At 40.0% G+C, this 24,515-nt stretch overlaps 1 protein-coding gene across 1 annotated transcript; it reads right to left on the bottom strand.

Moving 5' to 3' along the window:
* Nucleotides 1-2,699: 2,699 nt before the first annotated feature.
* KLF5 (KLF transcription factor 5) lies at nt 2,700-23,154 on the bottom strand. Its single transcript, XM_056560469.1, has 4 exons — nt 22,809-23,154; nt 17,840-18,695; nt 15,603-15,662; nt 2,700-4,552 (listed from the first exon to the last, which is right to left on the bottom strand). The coding sequence occupies exons 1-4, from the start codon at nt 22,995-22,997 to the stop codon at nt 4,374-4,376; spliced, it is 1,284 nt and encodes a 427-aa protein (XP_056416444.1). The 5' UTR covers nt 22,998-23,154; the 3' UTR covers nt 2,700-4,373.
* Nucleotides 23,155-24,515: the final 1,361 nt, after the last annotated feature.

The raw sequence follows: 24,515 nt of genomic DNA, 5'->3' as shown, positions 1-24,515 counted from the left end.
ACAGAGGTGACAGAGTCTGGAGACGCCATGGAGAACGTTCTGCTGCCTGCAACATCCTCCAGCATGACTGGTTTGGCAGTGGGACAGTAATGGTGTGGTGTGGCATTTCTTTGGGGGCCGCACAGCCCTCCATGTGCTTGCCAGAGGTAGCCTGACTTCCATTAGGTACCGAGATGAGATCCTCAGACCCCTTGTGAGACCATATGCTGGTGCAGTTGGCCCTGGGTTCCTCCTAATGCAAGACAATGCTAGACCTCATGTGGCTGGAGTGTGTCAGCAGTTCCTGCAAGAGGAAGGCATTGATGCTATGGACTGGCCTGCCCGTCCCTAAACCTGAATCTGATTCAGCACATCTAGGACATCAGGTCTCACTCCATCCACCAACGCCACATTACACCACAGACTGTCCAGGAATTGGCGGATGCTTTAGTCCAGGTCTGGGAGGACATCCCTCAGGAGACCATCCGCTACCTCATCAGGAGCATGCCCAGGCATTGTAGGGAGGTCAACGCCCAGGCTTGTAGGGAGGTCACACACACTGCTGAGCCTTATTTTGGACTTGTTTTAAAGGACATTACATAAAAGTTGGATCAGCCTGTAGTTTGGTTTTCCACTTTGATTTTGAGTGTGACTCCATATCCAGACCTTCATGGGTTGATAAATTTGATTTCCATGCGATTAGTTCATTCATTCAGATCTAGGATGTGTTACCTTTATTTTTATTGGGCAGTGTATTATAAATTGTAAAGAAACAACTCATGTTGATGTTTGGGTACTATTACCAAATGCATACTACAGAACGGCTAGGTTTCAACTTGGTCTATTGCCAGCGTTTTTTTGTCTGGGAAAAAAAAAAAAAAAAAAAAAACTGCCACTGCACTTCTTGTATTTACAGTTTTTCAGTAGTTGTTTGCCTTTGTGTGGAAACTGAGTTTTTTCTCATTTGGCAGTTTTTCCAGTTTCTGCCCCCCCCCCCCCCCCCCTTTTAAATTTAAAAAAGATGTAAAAAAAAAAAAAACGCCAGATGGGGATGGCAGCGAACATCTGCCACAGGCAGCTTTAAGTCAGGTCATTGTCGAGAGTATTACTGAGGAATACTCCCCTAAAAATGTTGCCATACAGAGCATAATTGTGACATGTGGCACAAGTTTTTTGGGGAAAAAAAGAAAATGCATTTTGGAGGTTTTTTGCACATAAATGTTGCGGCCAGACGTTAGTTGAAAGGCAATAGTCAAATATAGAAATGCTATACCTATAATGCTTTTTTGTTTGCATTTCACGTGTACTCAGGGCAATAGGGCTTCACGCATTTTTACTTCTGATCACGTCATGACGGGTCAAGTCTTGAGCAATGAGACTATTAAAACCCACTTTTTGTGTGTGTATGGAGGTGGGTGTTGTACTGTAGTATGGCTACATGACTTTGCCATAGATCTGCCTATAGGTAACAGGGTTATTGTGTATATATTTTTCTATATTGAGATTGATGAAATGGTTTTTGCCTCCCTTGCAGATCCATTTTAGTATTCCATAGCTTCTTTTGCACTTTGCCTAGAACCTTTGGTTACTAAGACAATTAGAGTTGAGCGAACTTACAGTTAATTGGCTCATAGCAAACCTCACAGCTCGGCTGTTGATTCTTTTAGTCTGTGTAAATTAGTTCAGCTTTCAGAGGGCTCTGGTTGCCTGGAAAAGTCCGAGATGACAGTCTTAGGTCTCCTAGGTCTGTATCCACCTTTTCCCGGCAACTAGAGCCCTTGGAAAGCTGAACTAGTTTATGCAGACTAAAGTAATGAACAGCTGAGCTGCGAGGTTCACTACAAGCCAATTTACTGTAAGTTTGCTCATCTATAAAGACAATAGTGGTGATTGTAATATATTGGTACTACTTTATATTTTCTGTGCAGAGTGCAGTAATATTACTGATTTTCAACATATGCACATTTCCGCCTCCCTTTTTTTCGTGTATTTTAATTTGTCTTTATTGTGTATGTTTTTATGGCATTCTTGGGATTAAAGATTGTTGTTTTAAAGTGTCCCTGTCATTAGCAAAAGCTTTTTATATAATGCAGATAATACAAATATATGTATATTTGTAAGATAAATTAATATTGAAAATTTAATATTTTTGGATGAAAAAATACTTTCTCTGCAGCTATTGCATGTGTGTCTTTGTAAGGAGACCAAATACAGGAAGTGAGGGCAGAACAAGCAGGGCTCTGTGCAGGCTTCTGGCTTGTCAATCATCCTGATGAGTTAGCTTGAAGCATTCCATAGAATCTCACTGCACAGAGCCCTGCCTGTCCTGACTGCACAGAGCCCTGCCTGTCCTGACTGCACAGAGCCCTGCCTGTCCTGACTGCACAGAGCCCTGCCTGTCCTGCTGAGACACACCAGCAATAGCTGCAGGGACAAAAATATACACTTTTTTTTAACCAATGTATATTACAAATATACATATGTTATTTTCTACATGTACACTTTAAAAATTGATAATATTATGTATTTTTACCTATCCGGTTTCTCTGTACCTTATTAGCGGAATTTTGTTGGTTATAGCCCTGTAGTAAGGACCTGCAGGGGCAATGTGTGGTGCCAGCCTCTGTGCCAATTTCAGGTGGGCAAGTAAAAAATGTATGCACATATTAGAATAGATGCATTTTAAATAATTACAATACATAACAGTACATTTTAGGCACTTCAGTTTATTATTGACAATACATGAGGAACATTTTTAATTTTTTTTCTGGAAACCGTTATTTGTCCCTTTTTTTTATATAACTACAAATATAAAAATACAAGGCAATGAAGCAACAAAAATGTGCACATCTTTTGTATAAATCAAAGTGTTGTACAAAATTATTTACAATTGCAATGTATTTACAGGTTTAAAAGTACAATTGAAGGAATACAATAATGTTAATTTATTCAAAGTAGCTAAAATACAGTAGCTTTTACAATAAAAAACAAAAATAAAAATAAATAGACAAGAAAAATACAGCAATTTTTAACGAGTAAAACCCTTTTGTCTATGCTAAAACAAGACTTATCAACACAAGAATTTCTGCTGCATGAAACCTTTATCCAAACTATTTTAGTTATGCAATTATTTAGGCTACTGCAAATACATGTAAGTAAACTGCATAGCAACTTTAAAAAAAGTTACTGTGTCCATTAACATAAATGCTGCAAAACTAAATTACCACCTACATAATGAATGCTGAATATTTTTTTGCTCTACAATTTTGGCTTTTTAAAAGATATATGTAAATTGGTGAGTAAGGAAATCCCCTAAAAATGGTAGAACAAGTGCAATAATGTCTTGGAAAAAGAAAAATTACACGAATAAAATAATGGTATGTTAAAAATGAGAACAATTCTCAGTGTGTTGGGTTGTAAAGTGAAATATAAACCAAAAATGTATTGTTACCACCTCATAAAACACATATATATTATTAACATATGTTCCTAGAATAAAACAAGGGTATTAAATTGTAAGAGCCCCTTTTTTTCTTTGGAAGTCATGTGGCAACAAATCACGTCTGTAATAAACTGATGTAATATAAGCACATGGGGGGGCAACAGACAGGATGGAGTAAGATCCACGTATGACCACAAGATCTGTAAAATTTAGTGTTAGCTTATCAAACTATGTACAGACACTGGTATAAGAAAATCTAAACCTTTTCAATATATATGCATAAATAAAATTAGTTTCAAGACATCAGTGCAAGATTTTTAAGGCTAAATTATGAAATATTTGGGGAATTAGCTTTTTTTTATTTTATTTTATATAAAAACAATATATTACAGATTAAATGGTCAGTGGAGGCTACATTGATACACTACAGAGACAGATGACCTGTAGATAAGATAAAAAAAAAAATTGCAGTTGCATGCTCAAGTATTAGAGTATTTTTCCCCATTTTCTTCTATTATGACTTGTCCTTCGCGTGCAGTCATCTGTGACCTCATTTCATTTACTAAACACTGTAACAGTAAAGACAGTGCTTTGGTCAAAACATTGCTTAACAACCTTAACAGCATTGTGTGTTGAGATGTAAATAACGTGTATTGAGATGAACTCTGCCAACTACCATATACTGGGGGATAATAGTAATGTTGTTTCAAACATTCAAGGTACAATCAAGCTGTAGTTAAGCTGAAGACAAAAATAATGTATTTTTTTCCAGTCTCTTCCCGCCCATCCCTTCTTTTAACAGACCAGTCCACATTACAACGGAGATGAGAGTTTGAGATGTAGTAACCACCTTAACAGGGAGTTACACTGCTTGAAATTGTATTATGGAGATGAGGCAGTACAGGAAAATAAAACTTTGCATAGTAAAGAATAGCCTCTGGCAGAATCCAGATTAATTCTGATGTCTTTTCATATGAAGAGCCAAGTGGTCAGAGCGGGAGAAGCTGCGGTTGCAAACTGCACATTGAAAAGGTTTGGCTCCTGTGTGTTTTCTGTAGTGACGTGTGAGTTCATCTGAGCGAGCGAATCTCCAGTCGCAACCTTCCCATGTACATTTGTATGGCTTCTCTCCTGAAAGACATAACCAATAAAAAAAAAAAAACTTAGAAAAACTGATTTCTTGTAAAGGGTTTTTATAATAACATACAATAAAGTGGTGGAAAGTAATCCAATAGCAGATCAAGCTGTCAGAGCAAAAGCAGATGTTTACATTTTTGCTAGAAAAAAAAAAAAAAAAAAAAAAAAAAAAAATATCTATCTTTTAGACCTACGACTTATAAAATTTTTCCACGCAGGAACCCTTGGGGTAAAAAATAAAATAAATTTCTGACCCTGAGGAATTCCTACATACATGGTTAAGTAATCCTATTACAGAATATACTGACAGCACCCATTAACTTTCCATAGTACCACCTATACAAATGTACCTTAAAAAGTGTATTACACTTATCTCAACAAGATCAGAAACAATCATCATGAGAGCAGAGAAAGCGATAAATGGCTCATACTTGTGGAATGATAATGTTAGGAGACCAACATTTTTTCCCAGTCCTGACTAAAGCAACCAGTTGTGCGTTCAGGATATCAATGTACATTTACATGAAAGTGATCTGCCTATAGGTAAGTGTTCTCTGCCCACTTGAGTCTGGGTCATGCACAATATGGTATGTTATAGCAGGCCTAGATAATGACTCAAGTGGCTGTCCTATAAATGAAAATCTCCAAAAGTCCCTCTCGATTTGGAACGTCTTCCTGCCAGTTTTCACAATCCTATCTGTGTTTGCAGTAGAGCACTTTAATTATAGATTAGAGATGACCACAATGATCACACAACCAGAATTCCGACAGTCAAGACAATGTACTTAGCTGCTATTCTGACTGCCTCCACATGTTTTCCTATTTAGTCATTACTGAACTATTTCTATGTTGCTGTATGTAAAGATGATAACTAGGTCGTCACAGAGCAAACAGTTAAGTTTCACACCGGCTGGCTACTTCTTACTAGGCTGAAAACTGACACATGCATGCATTTTAAAAACAGGTTCAAGACCAATTTCACATAGCGAGAAGTATACAAGTGAACAAAGCAAATACAAATATATATATAATAAAGTGAGCCTTCACACATTTACAGTGAACTAATCTGTCCTGAAGGTTTCTTAATGTGATAAAACCTGAATCTAGCTGAAGTTTAGTTCTGACAAATATTGGAAATGACAAGAACTTTTTGGACTAATATATATATATCTTAATATCTGGTCATTTGGAAAGTATGTTTTGTACAATGCATTTCATCTTTGTTTTCTAGGGACACATTTGAAAGACATAATTTCACATGTGTTGTGCATACTTAATTAACTGGGATGACTGAATTGTTATATTAACATTAAAAAGGTGTACTCCGGTGGAAATATTTATTTTTGTTTCATTTTAAATCAACTGGTGCCAGAAAGTTAGACAAATTTGTAAATTACTTGTATTTACAAATCTTAATCCTTCCAGTACTCATCAGCTGCTGTATGCTGGCACCAGTTGATTTAAAGAAAAAAAAAAAACCTGTTTTCCATCAGAGAATCCCTTTAATATTGTTTTCCATCTACACCACCATTATCTGCACAGGTTTACATTGTTCTGAAGGAGTAGTGACTTTATCTACAAACACATTTAATGCAGCCTGTAAAATTGTTATTTTTAGCTTTTATTGGGTACACAATTCCTATGAAAAAATACTGGTGGAGAGAATGCCGCTCATGAGTTGTAAAGCAGGTTTGTAGATGCAAAATTAGAGAGTCAGATAGTGAAGGCCTTGATTACTGTAGATAGGTATAGTTTTTAAAAATGACTTGACAGTATGACGGATGCCATCATAATAATCGCTAAATTGTGCATATCTACTTTTAGATCAATAGTGCTATAAATGCTTAATGGACAGTCTACTTAAAACGTTTGTTGCAGATGTTACAACTGTTACTTTAGAACTATCCAGTGTGCCGTACGGTATTGTGGGTCAAATTGGAGGCCAACTAAGAGCTCCAAGTATTTTTCGTGATGCATCTGGATGATCAGGATGAGTAGAAAAAAAAAATCTGATGAGCATAAAGGAATTAAAGCCAGTAACTACAGACCGAGTCAACAATATGTCACGTAGGTGCCATAATATGTCAAGGAGGGCATGATAATGATACCTGGGTGACTCATGTGCACTATTTAACCTACTAACGCAATTACATCTAGTGACAAGTCATCTTTAAAGAAAAAACAAGAAACCTACAAAGAAAAGCAGAGATGAGCTGTTAGATTTGATTACAGAGAGCTAATCCTCAATTCACACAATGTTCAGCAGAGATTTGATTCCATTCCAATGCATTCTAAAGCTCCCCCCCCCCCCTCCTCCCCACAACGTCTTTGAGTGTTAAATCAAAAATACTATTCTTCAAAGAGTAATGTGTTTAAGTTCAGTTACTGGAACATGACGACTGAATCAAAACAGCTATTTTACTGTGCAGAAAACTGCAGTTACTCCTCCACTTCAGAGAACTTCTATGGCATTTGTTAAAATGTCAGCACTGTTCAAGTAAAACATCATGGAGGAAACTGGTACCAACCTACAGCCAAATAGCACACTCTAGTCGTTTCTTTCCAAGCCAGGAATATCAAGCATAGCTCTGCCAGAAAACAGACCTATGCTTTGTGTATTCCTTTAATGCTGTGGCAGGCACAACGCTGTTACCTTAACTAAAATACATAACACTGCATTATATGGGATTTGTCCCACTTCTATAAATGATTTCACAGACCCCTCTTAAAGTCAAGTTTTGGAATAAAAAGTAACCACATGATGCAAGAAATCACTACTTTCAAAGAGAATGATTTTTCTCTGCAGAAGATACAGGCTCTGCTAGGCCCCTTGCAATATTAGCAACTGGAAGTCCTATAGTTTGACTGATTTAAAGGGGTACTCCCACCCTAGACATCTTATCCCCTATCCAAAGCCCATGTAGCCCTAATCTCAAAAAGGTCTGCAGTGCCATTCTTTCTGTCCAAATTGCCAAAAGCCCATCTAAAAGAAAACTCTGTGTAGCTTTTATGGCTCAGCTATAAATGGAAGCGATGATGCTTGTTTGAGCAAAGCCCAAATTGTACAATGATATAATAAAGCTAAAAATGTTAATAGCATGAATAGATCCTTAGCAGCATATCATCATATATAATGATGTGTTATGTCAATAGCAGTTAGGTGGTGGATACAGTCATAGCCTTTAACCCCTTTACTCAATAGCCTGTTTTGACCTTAATGTCCAAGGTAAATTTTCAAAATCTGACATTCGTCCACTTATTTGGTAATAACTTTGGAACGCTTTCACTTATGAAAGCGATTCTGAGATTGTTTTTTTTCATGACATATTGTACTTTACATTAGTACATTTTGATTGATATTTAGCATTTTTTGTTAAAAAAAAATAATAATAATTGCGGAAAAAAGAATATAATTATAATTTTTCTAGATTTTATATTTTCTGCTCCTACGACAAATAGCCATGACGCTACAAATTAATGTTTATTTCACATCTACAATATGTCTATTTGATAAAACACTTACTTTTTTAGAATGTCAGAGGGTTTATAAGTTTAGTAGCAATTTTCCAGATTTTCAAGAAAATTGGTAAATCAAATTTTTCAAGGACCAGTTCAGTTCTGAAGTGGAATCGAGGGACCATGTTTGATACTCCCATAAATTCCCCCCCCCCCATTTTATAAACTGCACCCCTTAAAGTAGTCCGAATGACATTAAAGAAGTTTATTAACCCTTTAGGCGTTTCACAGAAATAAAAGCAAAGTGGATGTGGAAATTTTTTTTTTTGCAGATTTTTCATTTTAATCCATTTTTTTTCTGTAACACAGTAGGTGTAGACAAAGAAACTAAACTCAAGATTTATTCCTCATATTCTGGCGTACATAGAAATATCTCATATGTGGCCTTTGTGCGCTACGTGTCTCTCACACAGGCCTCAGACATGAAGGTATGCTGTGTGGATTTTGGGGCATCCTTTTAGTTTAGGATATTTTGTTGGCATCATATAAAATTACAGGGGCCTTAGGGTGCAAAAATATTTTTTTGGGGGAGCCAAGTTGACGCTTTCACTGGTACATGTGACACTCAGATCATTTTTTTATTTTACTTTTTATGAGGTGGTACATAAAAGAAAATCTATTCCATGGTTGTTTTTTATTTAGATTTTTTAGGTTGTTCATCATGCAGTATAAATGACATGTTATCGTTACACTGCAGGTTGATACGATTACGGCGATACCAAATTTATATCCTTTTTTTATATTTTAGTTCATTTATGGCATAAAATATATATATATTTTTATTTTTATTTATTTTTTTATCATGTTTGTAAGTCGCCACATTCTGTGAGCTGTAACTTAATTTTTTCACTGACAAAACTGTGTGAGGACTCTTTTTTTGTGGGGGGGACTTTCACCTTCCACCATGTATTTCCACCTTTCACACTTTTTTTTTTACTATTATACACATAATTCAATGGAGTACACATCTGTACTCCATTGAATTATGCCTATGTCTGTCAGTACTGACCGGCATAGGATAGATCAGTCCCAACTTATCTGATCGCTCATGTTGCCATGACAACGGAGGCCACTGTTAGGCCTCCGGTTGCCAATGGCGACCATCAGCACTCTGCTTTCACTTTGAAGAGCGTCAATCAGTGACAGAGGGAGCTCCCTCCCTGTTACCCTAATAGACACTGCGGTCTCAGTGACTGCAGCGTCTACAGGGATAACCCAGGATCGGAGCACAGCTCCAATCCTGAGTGCCCGCAGTGGCCTTCTCCAATGGGGCCCCCCCTCACCAACGATCGCTTCACACAGTGAAGAGATGGAGGAGAGGGGGAAGGAGGAGACCCGCACCAGATCTCTGCTATGGGTCAGTCTGTACTGATTGATTAATAGTAGCGATTGCCGAGAGTTGCCATAACTATACAGATGGGAGGGACCATTCTGTTATGCAGCACTTTTAGTATCCATATTTTGTGATTTCACTGGATAAGCAAAAGTCATCAACCAATAAAGAAGCCAAAACTAAAGATAGCCTTTACCACCAAAACCGTGTATACATGGAGAAAGGAAAAATAAAAAAAAGTTGAAAATTCTTGTTCTTAGCGCCTTCTGGCTTGCATCTAGCATGCCATGTGATTAAATACACTACTGCTATATGAAACCAATAACATGACTGAAGTGTTTCAAAAGGTTCAGCTTTTGAATTACGAAACAATTTACGCTTTTTCTGGGCTGAGTGTGGTGTATTTTGATCTGTTCTATTAGTTAGAGTGACTTTTATACAGTTGGGCAGAGATTTTCTGCTATATTTTAATAAAGATAGAAAGATCAAGCTATTCTAAAGTTCTAAAAAGCTATTTAAAAAGCAGGTAACTGCTGCTAATTGTAAATGTAACACGAGACTGCCCAAGTATCACCTGAGACACAACACAGATACCTCTAATCCTCACACATATTAAAAGGATGTTAAATTACACCTGAACCTTTACAAATCACCAGACCAGAAACAAACATACTGGTAAAAAGTAGATCTTAATAAACTTGTCAAGTTCATCAAGTTCCTTACTACTCCCCGCCATCATGACTGTGTAAAACCTACAAAGACTAAAGTAATATTTAGCAGCACTTAGTTTTTTTTTCCTTACACATATCCCAAAATGTGATGACTCCCACAAATATACAAATGTTCTAGAAAGTCCAAAACTATCATCCGTTATTACACTAGGGTCATTGAAGTGATTGCTGGTGACAAATACTGATTTACCGCTAATTGGGGGGGGGGGGGGGGGACAAAAAGATGCTTCTTTTAGGCCTTTATCGTATAAAAGGTCTAGAATATGGATAGTGGGGATCCTACAGGCAGTGCTACTCGAGTCAGTTGAATGAATGGCTTGCACTGTGCCAACAAGAGGCCTTCAATGTTTACCCAGTCAGAGCATCATACATATGGTTGTGCCTGGTAATGGGGATCATTAACTTTAGTAGGACAGCTGCAGTGATCTATAAAACCAGCATTCGTACAATTGCATGTATATCTCTACACTTGGGTAAACAATGGAGGTGTTGCATAAAATTAGATTAGAGATGAGGGGGGATTATATATTTTACCGGTTGAGACAGGGGTCCCCTCTCAGCCGCTGATTGGCTAAGCTGGCCATCAATTGTAGTACTAGTGTCAGTGGGTGGATAAGAAGCATGCTAAGCCTTGTATAGGAGAATACGGGGGTCCCAGTGGTGGGACCCAACGATCAGACACTGATCCCTTATCCTGTGGAAGATTTGGTGGGAACAACTGACCATCAGGTGTATGGCCTCCTGACTCTCCCCCGAAGGCAGTTGTTGGGGGTAAGATAAGGATCAGGCAGCTGGGTTTTAACATGTCCAGTCCTTACCTTCTAAAGGAGAGATAAGCCACTGCCAGAAGGAGAGTCTAGCAGTGGAACACACTTTTCTCATCTAGTTACAAGTAAAGGCTTTAAAATGTTGTGAATAGGCCAATTTGTGTGGGTCAGAAGGTCACAATTAACATAGATGTATGAATAAAGAGCATGAGCAGTAAACCTATGGAATCACGTGTTTAATTCATCTCACTTCTACCAGAAAGTGTTCAATTTTATTTACAGACCCATGCGAGGAGCCTCTATTATTATATCTTTTTAAGCTGCTATGTTGCAAACTTATTTTGCAATGCACAACATGTTCCTGAGAAGCTAGGTTCTGCCAAGTAACTGCCCAGCTTAAGTCTTCAGCTAAAACCAAAAGACTCCACAGAAGATGGAATCTCCCAGCAAAGGAGAGTATTAGAGCTTGTCTGTGTTTGTTCTGAAACAAAATCTATTAGGAGGTATTCAGACTGATTGAAAGGACCAGCAAGGTTGAATAAATAATATGAAAAGACAGAGGGGGTTTTGATACAAAAGAAATTCTGAAAGTGTTTTGACTCCTTATACCAGACAAACTTTGCTCTGGGCTTTTTATTTTATTTAAAATGTCAGATTGCAAAGTAAGGTTATCATTCACAGGTGATTTAAAGCCATTGTCATGAAACGAAGATTAGGAGGAAAATGCAGTTTGAATAGTCAGCGATTACTATGGAACAAGTTTGGCCAGATAAACAGGACTGCTAAATACCCCAAGGCCATTTAAGACATATTAAACAAAGCTTTGTTAAATTGCATTGCATGGTACTATCTTATTAATTTAGGATTTGCTTTGAAGGCAACTTAGTTTAATAATAGTGTTTTAAAGATTAAAAAGATAAAAAAGGTTTTCTTGTTGTAAAGAAGAAAATAAAAAATAAAAAAAAAAGGTAAAGAGACATTGTCAGATATTGAGTGCTCACAGCCTGAGAATAGGTTGGCTGCACATGTGAAGTACAGGAAAACAAACAAGGAGGAATTAGCGCTGGAACCATTGTGTCCTCCATTAAGACACAACTTGATTAATGAAACTTAAACTTGTTAAAGTTAATTAGAGGAGACTTAGGAAGTGTACAAGCTCCATAAATAATTCAATGTTAGCATAGCGTATCAATTACTTTTTCACAGCTTAGCTCCACACTAAAAGAAAGGTCAAACTGAGATGCCTGAGTCAACCTAAGATAGACACACAATGGGAAATTTATTACAAATAAAGAAGTATTAAAAAATACACACACAATAGTGCGCCTGACATTTCTGTAGTGAGAAGCCTGAAAAGAGATTCCATCAAGTAAATAAGTTCTTGCCAGAAATGCGGAAAGACAGAAGAATGGGTCTTGGCTAATCTCATAAATTAGCCATGATCTCTGCTGAGCCAAGGTTAGAAGATAAAGCAATGACTCAATATCTGTGTGGGACACTGTATAGCAATATGTTTAAGCTGGGATTATGAAAACACATATTGCTTAGAACAGTTTTGTTTAGCATGGTAACAGTCTGCCAAACAGACCTTTGTTCTACTTCTTTTATTTTTTTACAGTGGCTGTTAGAGATAACTGCTTCAATTATCAAAGCTAGGATTTCCATAGTAACCTCCAGCTTTCAGATCCCTTCTTTACACAAAAAAAACAATTCATGCAAAAGAAACAGCTAAAAACAAAAGCCTGTGTCCAAAGCAATTTTATAATTATTTTATTTATTTTAATAATTGTAGCTAAGTGAATGTAAGATTTGTTAAAGTGTTTGCCACCATTAACTCTTATCCGCTTACCAGATTATAGTGGATGATCGTGGTGGTGGTAGTAGTGGGGTGCTGTCTGACTGCTGGGACCACCGAGATTATGAGCACATGACTCATCTAAATGGAACATTGGTCAAATATGGGCATTGCCCCCCATTCATTGTCCACAGTGTTCGTGTATCTTTGGCAGCTGGAGTGGCAATGAGCCTACTCCACCACCACACCATTTAAATGGGAGCGTCAGAAGTCCTGCTCCAGATTATAGATGAGTCCTACTGCCAGACCCCTGCGATCATATCCTTTCCTCTACCCTGACACCTTTTCAAAAGGACTGAGAGTTCCAAACCTTGATGTCACTGTCAGATTTAAAAAAAAAAAAAATAATAATTCTATATTGTAAATTTTGGCAAAACATTTACCTTTCTAATATACTTCATAAGAATTTTATTTCCTTTTAATAGAAATCATGGCTTATACAATCATGGCTTTGTCCAAGCTGAAGCACAGGCATGGACAAAGTCCAGTAAGTGAGGGTGGGCTAGCACTCCTCTGTGCCGATCGGACAGGAGAGAGCCCAGAGGAGTGCTATCAGACAGGAGAGAGCCCAGAGGAGTGCAATCAGACAGGAGAGAGCCCAGAGGAGTGCAATCAGACAGGAGAGAGCCCAGAGGAGTGCAATCAGACAGGAGAGAGCCCAGAGGAGTGCAATCAGACAGGAGAGAGCCCAGAGGAGTGCAATCAGACAGGAGAGAGCCCAGAGGAGTGCAATCAGACAGGAGAGAGCCCAGAGGAGTGCAATCAGACAGGAGAGAGCCCAGAGGAGTGCTATCAGACAGGAGAGAGCCCAGAGGAGTGCTGACAGGAGAGAGCCCAGAGGAGTGCTATCAGACAGGAGAGAGCCCAGAGGAGTGCTATCAGACAGGAGAGAGCCCAGAGGAGTGCTATCAGACAGGAGAGAGCACAGAGGAGTCCTATCAGACAGGAGAGAGCACAGAGGAGTCCTATCAGACAGGAGAGAGCACAGAGGAGTCCTATCAGACAGGAGAGAGCACAGAGGAGTGTTATCAGACAGGAGAGAGTACAGAGGAGTCCTATCAGACAGGAGAGAGTACAGAGGAGTCCTATCAGACAGGAGAGAGTACAGAGGAGTCCTATCAGACAGGAGAGAGCACAGTGGAGTGCTGACCCACGCACACTTCCTGGACTTTGTCCATGCCTGTGCTTCAGCCATGATTTCTATAAAAAGGAAATAAAATTATTTGAAAGGTTAATGTTTTGCCAAGATGTGCAACATATAAAAAGTTTTTGAATCTAACAGTGCCCCTTTAAGACAAGCTGAGACATATACTCAGTAATAGGTGCATTTATTGAGGGACCATTGTGCAGTATTTCCTCAGGGTAACAAATCAGGAGATACAAGAATGTTTAGGCAGATGTTGCTATGTAGGGTCACCAGAGCTACAGGTATTGTAAACTCCTACACTTGTGTTAAAGTTAACGGAACAGATCTTAGAAGAGAACATGTTGCCAGGTTCCCTACCTAAGGGTGACAGCTAGGAACAAGTGCCAGAATGAGCATGTGCAACTCTTTAGAAAATAATATATTTTATATTAATAGGTGACAGAAGAAACCAACATGGATGAAATTAGCGTAAACAGCCACCTTAACATAATTAGCAGTTTCTGTACTCTACATCCATGATCCGTAAGCTAAAACAGTCGTCTAAGTTCTATTCCTCAAAAGGGACTGAAATGAAAAGCTGCAGCATTGGACACAGTGAGGCCACAGTGCTGGAACCCTTCCACTCAGATGATCAGTGGAGTACCAGGAGTTGTAGCTCTATCAAGCGGATATTAATGGCCTATCCTATGGTTAGACAATCATTACTGAAGTCCTGGAAAACCCTTTCAATGTTGGAATTGTTTGTTTATTCTTGTATTATATCTATACAGGTAAGAATGGATACCAATGGATGTATCCCAGCCTATGAATAAGCATGCGCAAACAAGCAATGGTCTTGTGGCCTGCAGGCCAAAGTTCCTGAGCTGAATTTTAACCTTTTTAAAACACGAAAGACTAGCAACAAAATTGAAAAGAAAAATAAATAAATTAAAAAAAAAAACGACATGTTTCAATACCAGCATACCATATTTAAAAAAAATAAAATAAATAAAAAAATTGTCATCTGAAATATGTAGTCTGAAATTATTAAAAAGAGTAACACCCAAAATAAGCACCACTCTCAGGGGCTCTGCAACCCCTAAAACAGCACCACTCTCATACAATGGCTGTGTCTGGTATTGCAGCAAAGCCCCATTCACATTAATAGAACTAACCTATGATAACATATTCAGACCATGGTACTTAAGGGATGTCATGTCTAAGCTCTGACAACAAATAATGAGGGGGGTAATCCAGCACTAGAAAAATAAATAAATAAATAAAAAAAAAAAAAAAAAAAAAAAAAAGCACCGCACCTGTCCTTGTGCGGTATTGCAGCTCAGTTGCGTTTAAATGAACCAGGATGTAATATCACACACATTCTGAGGACAGGTGTGGGTGCCGTTTAAATAAAAAAAATAAAAAAATAAATGAGCTTTTATACTTCTGGATAAACCTTGTAAAAGGCAGATAATTTTATTCTCTTTCATTAAGGCTTTGTCTATAAAATGGCAGCCTGAAGTATAAGAGATATATATTTATTAGTGAAAAGAAGAGTTCATATGCTCCTGCATTGAACAAAGCACCTGACAAAAATATGCCATGATCGAGTGACTTAAAGTAAAAAAAAAATACTAAAGACACAAACTTCAAAAAAGGAAGGTTTCTATGAATACTATTTACTCAACCATTAAAATGAACAATGTATGCACATACCAGTATGTGTTCTCAGGTGAGCTTTTAAATGCGAGGACTTTGTATACACTTTTGTGCACCCTGAAATAGAAAAAACAAAGAAGACCAGTTAGACATTGTGACACAGTTTGCTGCTCATTGTCCTTAAAAAAAAAAGAAAAAAAAACACAGACTACCATGTAGATTCTACTCTAGAGCTTACTGGTAGCCACAATGCAGACATGTAAGCTCCGCACATCATATAGAAGTGTATCACACACATTCAAGGAAACATTCCTTTAGTGCCACAAATAGAGAGAAGAAGAAAAAAAGCTCCATTACTGTTACAACAGATGTACTGTGTCAGCTCCCATGTATATTTATTCTTATTAGGCTGACTTATTTATCAGAGATATTCCTAGCCACACATATTCATCTGCATTCTTGCATTCTAAAAATACCTGGGGAGATTCCAGAACCAGAAAGTGCACCAAGGTTTAACCCTTATTTAGATATTGCCAGAATGAAATACTGACTACATTCCTTCACTGACCACCATTATTATATAGACCGTCAGTATGCCTAGTGCAGGTATAGGCAACCTTCAGCACTGCAGATGTATTGGACTACATCTCCCATGGTGCTCTTACAGCCAAAATGCTGACAAAGCACCATGAGAGTTGTAGTCCAAGACATCTGCAGTGCCGAAGGTTGCCTGTACCTGGCTTAGTGAATAGGTTGTGACCAGATTTCCTGGTTGTTCCCAGTTATATCACACATACTGTAACAATTGTCATTTCTCATAATTTTTAAGCAGTTTTGTTATTTATGATCCATTAAACTGAACAAATATTTGTCATCTTCATTAAACCAGAAGCTGTGAAACAGGGCAGCTATCCTAGGGCACTCCTATCTGTGGGAGGTAGTAATGACACAATATGGGCAACTGCAGATCACTAGGAGGCACTACAAGTTATCAGTTACAGGATAATGTAGTGCTAAATGAGTGCCGCCCCCCCCAAGTAATGATAGTGAGGCTATGAATGGTGGATGTAAGGTGTATGGCCACGAGTATATTTGTGGCTTTGAGACAGGCAGAGACCACTGAAGATAAGGCCTATCCTAGAATGACCTTGTTTATATGGGTGGGAGGGGGGTTATGGAATCTCGGAGTGCTTTATTACATACACTCCTCTATTGAGCTGTTTAGTTTTAGACTTCCATTATGCTCCAATTCATGACAGGCTAGTCCAGTAGAATACCTGTCCATCTGAAGTAAAGTAATGATAAGACAAAGACCATATATACATAGATTAGTCATTATTTGTTTTTACTTACAAGGATTGGACATTCCATTGAACAGGTCACTAAAGACTTTAATACAATGATACAAGTAAAGATCCATAGTTACTTAATGGTCTACTAAAGTGTCCAACACTGCATCATTTATGATCAATGAAAAATCATTTACATAAAAAAGTATAAAAGCATAACTGGCCAAGTTTTCAAGGGACAATAAAAAAAAACCACATAAAATTAACAGGACTGAGAGACTACTGAGTCTCAAACATTATTTGACTTATTTTTAGTTTTTAGTAAAGCCATTGGTTAAAGGGGTACTCCGCTGCTCAGCGTTTGGAACAAAATGTTCCGAATGCTTAGAGCCGGCACCTGGAGCTCGCGACCTCACGCCCCGCCCCCTCAATGCAAGTTTATGGGAGGGGGCGTGACAGCCGCCACGCACCCTCCCATAGACTTGCATTGGGGGGGGGGCGTGACGTAATGAGGTGCGGGGCTATGATGTCACGAGCTCCCGGCACCGACTAAGTGTTTAGAACAATTTGATCCAAACACTGAGCAGTGGGGTACCCCTTTAAGGATTGGTGTATGATAGAAGTCTATGTTTTATACAGCTTTTTGTAACGATTTTTTTTTTTTTTTTTTTTTTTTTTACATATCTTCGATGAATTTCCAATATTAGTAAAGTCAAGCTTTGTTGGTGAACCTACTGCAAAACCCTACAATGTCTTACATATTTCTATGCATTTTTATCAATACAGTAATTATTATTAAAAATGTTCACATTCACATAAGCTGTGGTTCACAAAAGACAGTTCTAATGCAGTTTATGCATTAACACCTGTGCTGTGTGAATATCACTTAGCTGTTTCTAAACTCTTGTCTATTTTTATCTGTTAGATTAGAAATTCTGGGGCATGTTATTGTAAGTTATGGCCTATAACTCAGTGGAATGATTTCAGTACTATTAATGTACTTACCAGGATAGTCACAATAGTGAATTCTTCTCTTCTCCAAGTCTGGATTGTTTCTGCGATTGTAGCGGACTTGCTGCACAGGAGCAGGCGCCATTGGTACTGTTGTAGGTAAGCTGCCATTGTGAATGCCCATTTTGGAGGCAATTGTGGCTGCATAGGAAGGTGGTGGGTTTAAACTGTGAAGGAGTTCTGCTTGTCGATCTGGGCTGCCAGGTTCTGAGCTGGGTGGTGATGGAGGAAAGTAAGTTGCCTCTTGCTGTTGCATGAACTGACCATGTATATTATATGAACACTGGGGAATACCCTGGAATTGCTTCATTGTGGTCTGTGACACAGGGGTGGGGAGCGTACTGAATCCTGATAATTCTGTAGGCAATGATACATTGCTAATAGAGTCCATTACCGCAGTCTGGCTTGTGGAGTTCAGGTCCATGTCTGGTGAACTTAAGAGCTGATATAACTGACCGTGCTGGGAGTTCACGGGAATCTGGATTTCTGGAGACAGCTGCTCCTGTTTGATGTAAATGTTATTAAGATCTGTGTTTTGGTGAGAACTGAAGATGCTGGTAAACTCTGGAAGAGGCTGTGGGGCTGTAGCATCCGTCTGTTGGGTGAACCCTGTTGGCTCTGTTTTAATGTGGGGGACTGTAGGCCTCTGGCACTTGTACAAGTTTGTTCGCAGGTGAGTGATGTCTGGTAGGAAGACGTTCATGTTGATGCTATAAGGCATTCCGTCACCATCACCACTGAAGAACTGGTCAATGCCTGACGCACTCTCTCTTCTGTATTTCTTTTGATCTTGCATGATGCTTGCTGCATTTGGATTGGGTGCAAGATATTTTTCCATTTCACATCTAGTCTATATGGTAAGAAAAAAAATAATACATTATTGTACATCACTTTAATTGCCATGTGTATACATAGAAAGGTAGATAGTAACTGTGTCCGTGTTCATGCAAACACTCCATGCCCTACACGATCTGCTTACATTTCAATTGGAAATTAATAATCCTGTCATCTGAACAAGCAATTTCTGCAGATGCGGCACTCATGTCTAATCCTTACCCAGATCCATATCAAGCAGATCTTATAGTTACAAGTGGTGCATTGTAGAGCGGTGGGTGGCTGCAGGCTGATATTACCAGCACAGTCACCGGCAAAACATTTATCATGTACTCTTCAATGGACAAATGCTACATTCCCCCCTGTACTGTAAAATCTCTAGTCATTCCTAATCCCCTCAGCATTCCCCAATATGAATCAGCTGACAAATGGAAAACAAGTGTAACAATTCACTGGAAATTAGCTTCTGCAAACAGAGGTCCAAGCCACTTTTCACAGGTGTACAAGAATCGGGCACAGTGGGGTCCACTTTTATTGGGAAAGTCCCTGCAGCTTTAACGTTGACGGAGACATACTTGTAAATACTTATTGCCAAAATCCTGTACACAAGCCTGAGATATGAGAATATGCACCATATGTAGTTCTATTACCAGATAGCTCTCCCTATACAATAGGTTATCATTTAGGAAATCATACACCTAACCAAAGTATGAAGACATGTAACAGTCAGCAAAGACAAGGGTTAAATCTCATCAGCTCAAACTAATCAAAGACTGCAAATGGTTAAATGTCACCAGACCAAACTCTGCAGTCATCCAATCTATGTCCACTTTTCAGCCACCAACCTGATATAATAAGGCCATGTCCTAATCTGCTATATAGAGCCCATGAAGAGCAGGCCGCTCTGCTTGTGGTTAGTCCAGTCTGCTTTTAGCTCGCCCAGCTGTTGTTCGCATGTGGATCTGTCCCAGGCGAGTGTGTGGGGGCGAGAGGCTGCCAGTTGTTCCTCCTATGCTCCTATCCTAAAAGCAGGCAGCGAGTGCCCACACGGTGCCAGCCACCAGTGTCCCATATTACCATAAGCATTAGGCACAGGTAGTACAGCCAGGCTATCCACAGAGAGCAGAGCCATTACCAACATGGAGAACAGGTAGTACAGCCAGGCTATCCACAGAGAGCAGAGCCATTACCAACATGGAGAACAGGTAGTACAGCTAGGCTATCCACAGAGAGCATAACCATAACCAACATGGACAACAGGTAGTACAGCTAGGCTATCCACAGAGAGCAGAACCATAACCAACATGAAGAACAGGTAGTACAGCCAGGCTATCCACAGAGAGCAGAGCCATTACCAACATGGAGAACAGGTAGTACAGCTAGGCTATCCACAGAGAGCATAACCATAACCAACATGGACAACAGGTAGTACAGCTAGGCTATCCACAGAGAGCAGAACCATAACCAACATGAAGAACAGGTAGTACAGCCAGGCTATCCACAGAGAGCAGAGCCATAACCAACATGAAGAACAGGTAGTACAGCCAGGCTATCCACAGAGAGCAGAGCCATAATCAACACGGAGAACAAGTAGTACAGTCAGGATATCCACAGAGAGCAGAGACATTATGAACATGAAGAACAGGTAGTATAGCCAGGCTATCCACAGAGAGCAGAGCCATTACCAACATGGAGAACAGGTAGAACAGCCAGGCTATCCACAGAGAGCAGAGCCATAACCAACATGGAGAACAGGTAGTAAAGCCAGGCTATCCACAGAGAGCAGAGCCATTACCAACATGGAGAACAGGTAGTATAGCCAGGATATCCACAGAGAGCATAACCATAACCAACACGGAGAACAGATAGAACAGCCAGACTATCCACAGAGAGCAGAGCCATTACCAACATGGACAACAGGTAGAACAGCCAGGATATCCACAGAAAGCAGAGCCATAACCAACATGGACAACAGGTAGTTTAGCCAGGATATCCACAGAGAGCAGAGCCATAATCAACACGGAGAACAAGTAGTACAGTCAGGATATCCACAGAGAGCAGAGACATTACGAACATGAAGAACAGGTAGAACAGCCAGGCTATCCACAGAGAGCATAACCATAACCAACATGAAGAACAGGTAGTAAAGCCAGGCTATCCACAGAGAGCAGAGCCATTACCAACATGGAGAACAGGTAGTACAGCCAGGATATCCACAGAGAGCAGAGCCATAACCAACATGGAGAACAGGTAGTAAAGCCAGGCTATCCACAGAGAGCAGAGCCATAACCAACATGGAGAACAGGTAGAACAGCCAGGCTATCCACAGAGAGCAGAGCCATAACCAACATGGAGAACAGGTAGAACAGCCAGGCTATCCACAGAGAGCAGAGCCACAACCAACATGGAGAACAGGTAGAACAGCCAGGCTATCCACAGAGAGCAGAGCCACAACCAACATGGAGAACAGGTAGTCTACACCAGACAGCTGAGCTGGTGCAGGCATGTACAACAAGTAGCACAGTTATTCAGTATAGGTAGTATAAACAGGTATATAGCAATGCATGACACAAGAAATATAGGGGAAAACAGGTATACAGCAGTACACAGCACAGATACTACAGACTGGTATAGAGGGCAAAGGAATGCAGTATATGTAGTAATAGTACACAGCGCGGGTACTATAGATCGCTATAGAAAGCACAGGTATGCAGTATATGTAGTAACAGTACACAGCGCAGGTACTATAGATCGGTATAGGGGGCACAGGTATGCAGTAGTGCACAGTACAGGTACTATAGATCAGTATAGAGGGCACAGGTATGCAGTAGTACACAGTACAGGTACTATAGATCGGTATAGAGGGCACAGGTATGCAGTAGTGCACAGTACAGGTACTATAGAGGGCACAGGTATGCAGTAGTACACAGTACAGGTACTATAGATCGGTATAGAGGGCACAGGTATGAAGTAGTACACAGTACAGGTACTATAGTATAGAGGGCACATGTATGCAGTAGTACACAGCACAGATACTATAGTATAGAGGGCACAGGTATGCAGTAGTACACAGCACAGGTACTATAGTATAGAGGGCACAGGTATGCAGTAGTACACAGCACAGGTACTATAGTATAGAGGGCACATGTATGCAGTAGTACACAGCACAGGTACTATAGTATAGAGGGCACATGTATGCAGTAGTACACAGCACAGGTACTATAGTATAGAGGGCACAGGTATGCAGTAGTACACAGCACAGGTACTATAGTATAGAGGGCACATGTATGCAGTAGTACACAGCACAGGTACTATAGTATAGAGGGCACATGTATGCAGTAGTACACAGCACAGGTACTATAGTATAGAGGGCACATGTATGCAGAAGTACACAGCACAGGTACTATAGTATAGAGGGCACATGTATGCAGTAGTACACAGCACAGGTACTATAGTATAGAGGGCACATGTATGCAGTAGTACACAGCACAGGTACTATAGTATAGAGGGCACAGGTATGCAGTAGTACACAGTACAGGTACTATAGTATAGAGGGCACATGTATGCAGTAGTACACAGCACAGGTACTATAGTATAGAGGGCACATGTATGCAGTAGTACACAGCACAGGTACTATAGTATAGAGGGCACATGTATGCAGTAGTACACAGCACAGGTACTATAGTATAGAGGGCACATGTATGCAGTAGTACACAGCACAGGTACTATAGTATAGAGGGCACAGGTACTATAGTATAGAGGGCACATGTATGCAGTAGTACACAGCACAGGTACTATAGTATAGAGGGCACATGTATGCAGTAGTACACAGCACAGGTACTATAGTATAGAGGGCACATGTATGCAGTAGTACACAGCACAGGTACTATAGTATAGAGGGCACATGTATGCAGTAGTACACAGCACAGGTACTATAGTATAGAGGGCACATGTATGCAGTAGTACACAGCACAGGTACTATAGTCTAGAGGGCACATGTATGCAGTAGTACACAGCACAGGTAGTCCGAGCAGTCAGTGGGCACTCCATGCAGCACAGGTACACAGCCCCAGCGGGCACTCCATGCAGCACAGGTACACAGCCCCAGCGGGCAGGTGGCGGTACCTACCTGCACGATGTCCTCAGGCAACAGTCTGGGGCTCTTCATGTCCTCAGTAAATGTCGCTCCTGCAGCAGTAGTGGGGTCCGCTCTGTTAGACAGCTGCCCCCCATTCCCAAGCACAGGCTTTAGCTGGGTGAAGACAGGTTCGTCCAGGCGGCCCAGCCTGGCACTCATGGTCAGCACCGTAGTGGCCATAACGTCGGCTGCACACAAGTCCCAAACAGCAGCAGAGGAGCGGCGGCCGGGCTGTGTGGAAGAGCGGAGCAGGCAGGACACGCTGGACCCTACACTGTGAGGCGAAGCGCAGGGCAGGGCACGGATGCTACCTGTTACAGGGTGTGGACTGACTTTATTGCGGGGCCGGGCAGCGGGGCTTCATAGGGGCCAATGCGCTGTGCGGGGCGGGACCGCAGTGTGTGGGTGTTCAGACTGGGACTCCTCCTCACAACCGCGCTGACAGGGGCTTGTGTGGCGGGGACTGTACACCAGAGTCCGGGAACACTTGTGTTATAATGTATAACATCTGTACTGTACTATACAACTGCAGCTCCCTAATACACAGATACAGTATATACACTGTACTACACAGCTCCCTAATACACATATACAGTATATACATTGTACTGTACTACACAGCTCCCTAATACACATATACAGTATATACACTGTACTGTACTATACAACCCGAATACACAGATACAGTATATACACTGTACTGTACTACACAGAGTATAAAACTGCAGCTCCTTAATACACAGGTATACTGTATACACTGTACTGTACTACACATCTCCCTAATACACAGATACAGTATGTACACTGTATTGTACTACACAGAGTATAAAACTGCAGTTCCTTAATGCACAGGTATACTGTATACACTGTACTGTACTACACAGCTCTCTAATACACAGATGCAGTGTATATACTGTACTGTACTACACAGCTCTCTAATACACAGATGCAGTGTATATACTGTCCTGTACTACACAGCTCCCTTATACACAGATACAGTATATACACTGTACTACACAGCTCCCTAATACACATATACAGTATATACACTGTACTGTACTATACAACCCGAATACACAGATACAATATATACACTGTACTGTACTACACAGAGTATAAAACTGCAGCTCCTTAATACAAAGGTATACTGTATACATTGTACTGTACTACACAGCTCTCTAATACACAGATGCAGTGTATATACTGTACTGTACTACACAGCTCCCTAATACACAGATACAGTATATACACTGTACTACACAGCTCCCTAATACACAGATACAGTATGTACACTGTATTGTACTACACAGAGTATAAAACTGCAGTTCCTTAATGCACAGGTATACTGTATACACTGTACTGTACTACACAGCTCTCTAATACACAGATGCAGTGTATATACTGTACTGTACTACACAGCTCCCTAATACACAGATACAGTATATACACTGTACTACACAGCTCCCTAATACACATATACAGTATATACACTGTACTGTACTATACAACCCGAATACACAGATACAGTATATATACTGTACTGTACTACACAGAGTATAAAACTGCAGCTCCTTAATACACAGGTATATTGTATACACTGTACTGGACTACACAGCTCCCTAATACACAGATACAGTATATACACTGTACTCTTCTACACAGTTCCCTAATACACAAATACAGTATATACACTGTACT

This window comes from Hyla sarda, chromosome 2 (genome assembly GCF_029499605.1).
Source record: "Hyla sarda isolate aHylSar1 chromosome 2, aHylSar1.hap1, whole genome shotgun sequence".
In the NCBI taxonomy this organism is placed as follows: Eukaryota; Metazoa; Chordata; class Amphibia; order Anura; family Hylidae; genus Hyla; species Hyla sarda.
Note: the sequence above shows the minus strand (reverse complement) of the source record. Positions and strands in the feature narration are given on the sequence as shown.

What these genes read in the sequence shown, in the direction of transcription:
- KLF5 (XM_056560469.1), bottom strand. Translation starts at nt 22,997, where the DNA reads ATGGCCACTACGGTGCTGACCATGAGTGCCAGGCTGGGCCGCCTGGAC. An exon ending in TCACTATTGTGACTATCCTG is followed by an intron (nt 15,663 to 17,839) that starts GTAAGTACATTA and finishes TTTCTATTTCAG; the next exon opens with GGTGCACAAAAGTGTATACA. An exon ending in TCACCTGAGAACACATACTG is followed by an intron (nt 4,553 to 15,602) that starts GTATGTGCATAC and finishes TATGTCTTTCAG; the next exon opens with GAGAGAAGCCATACAAATGT.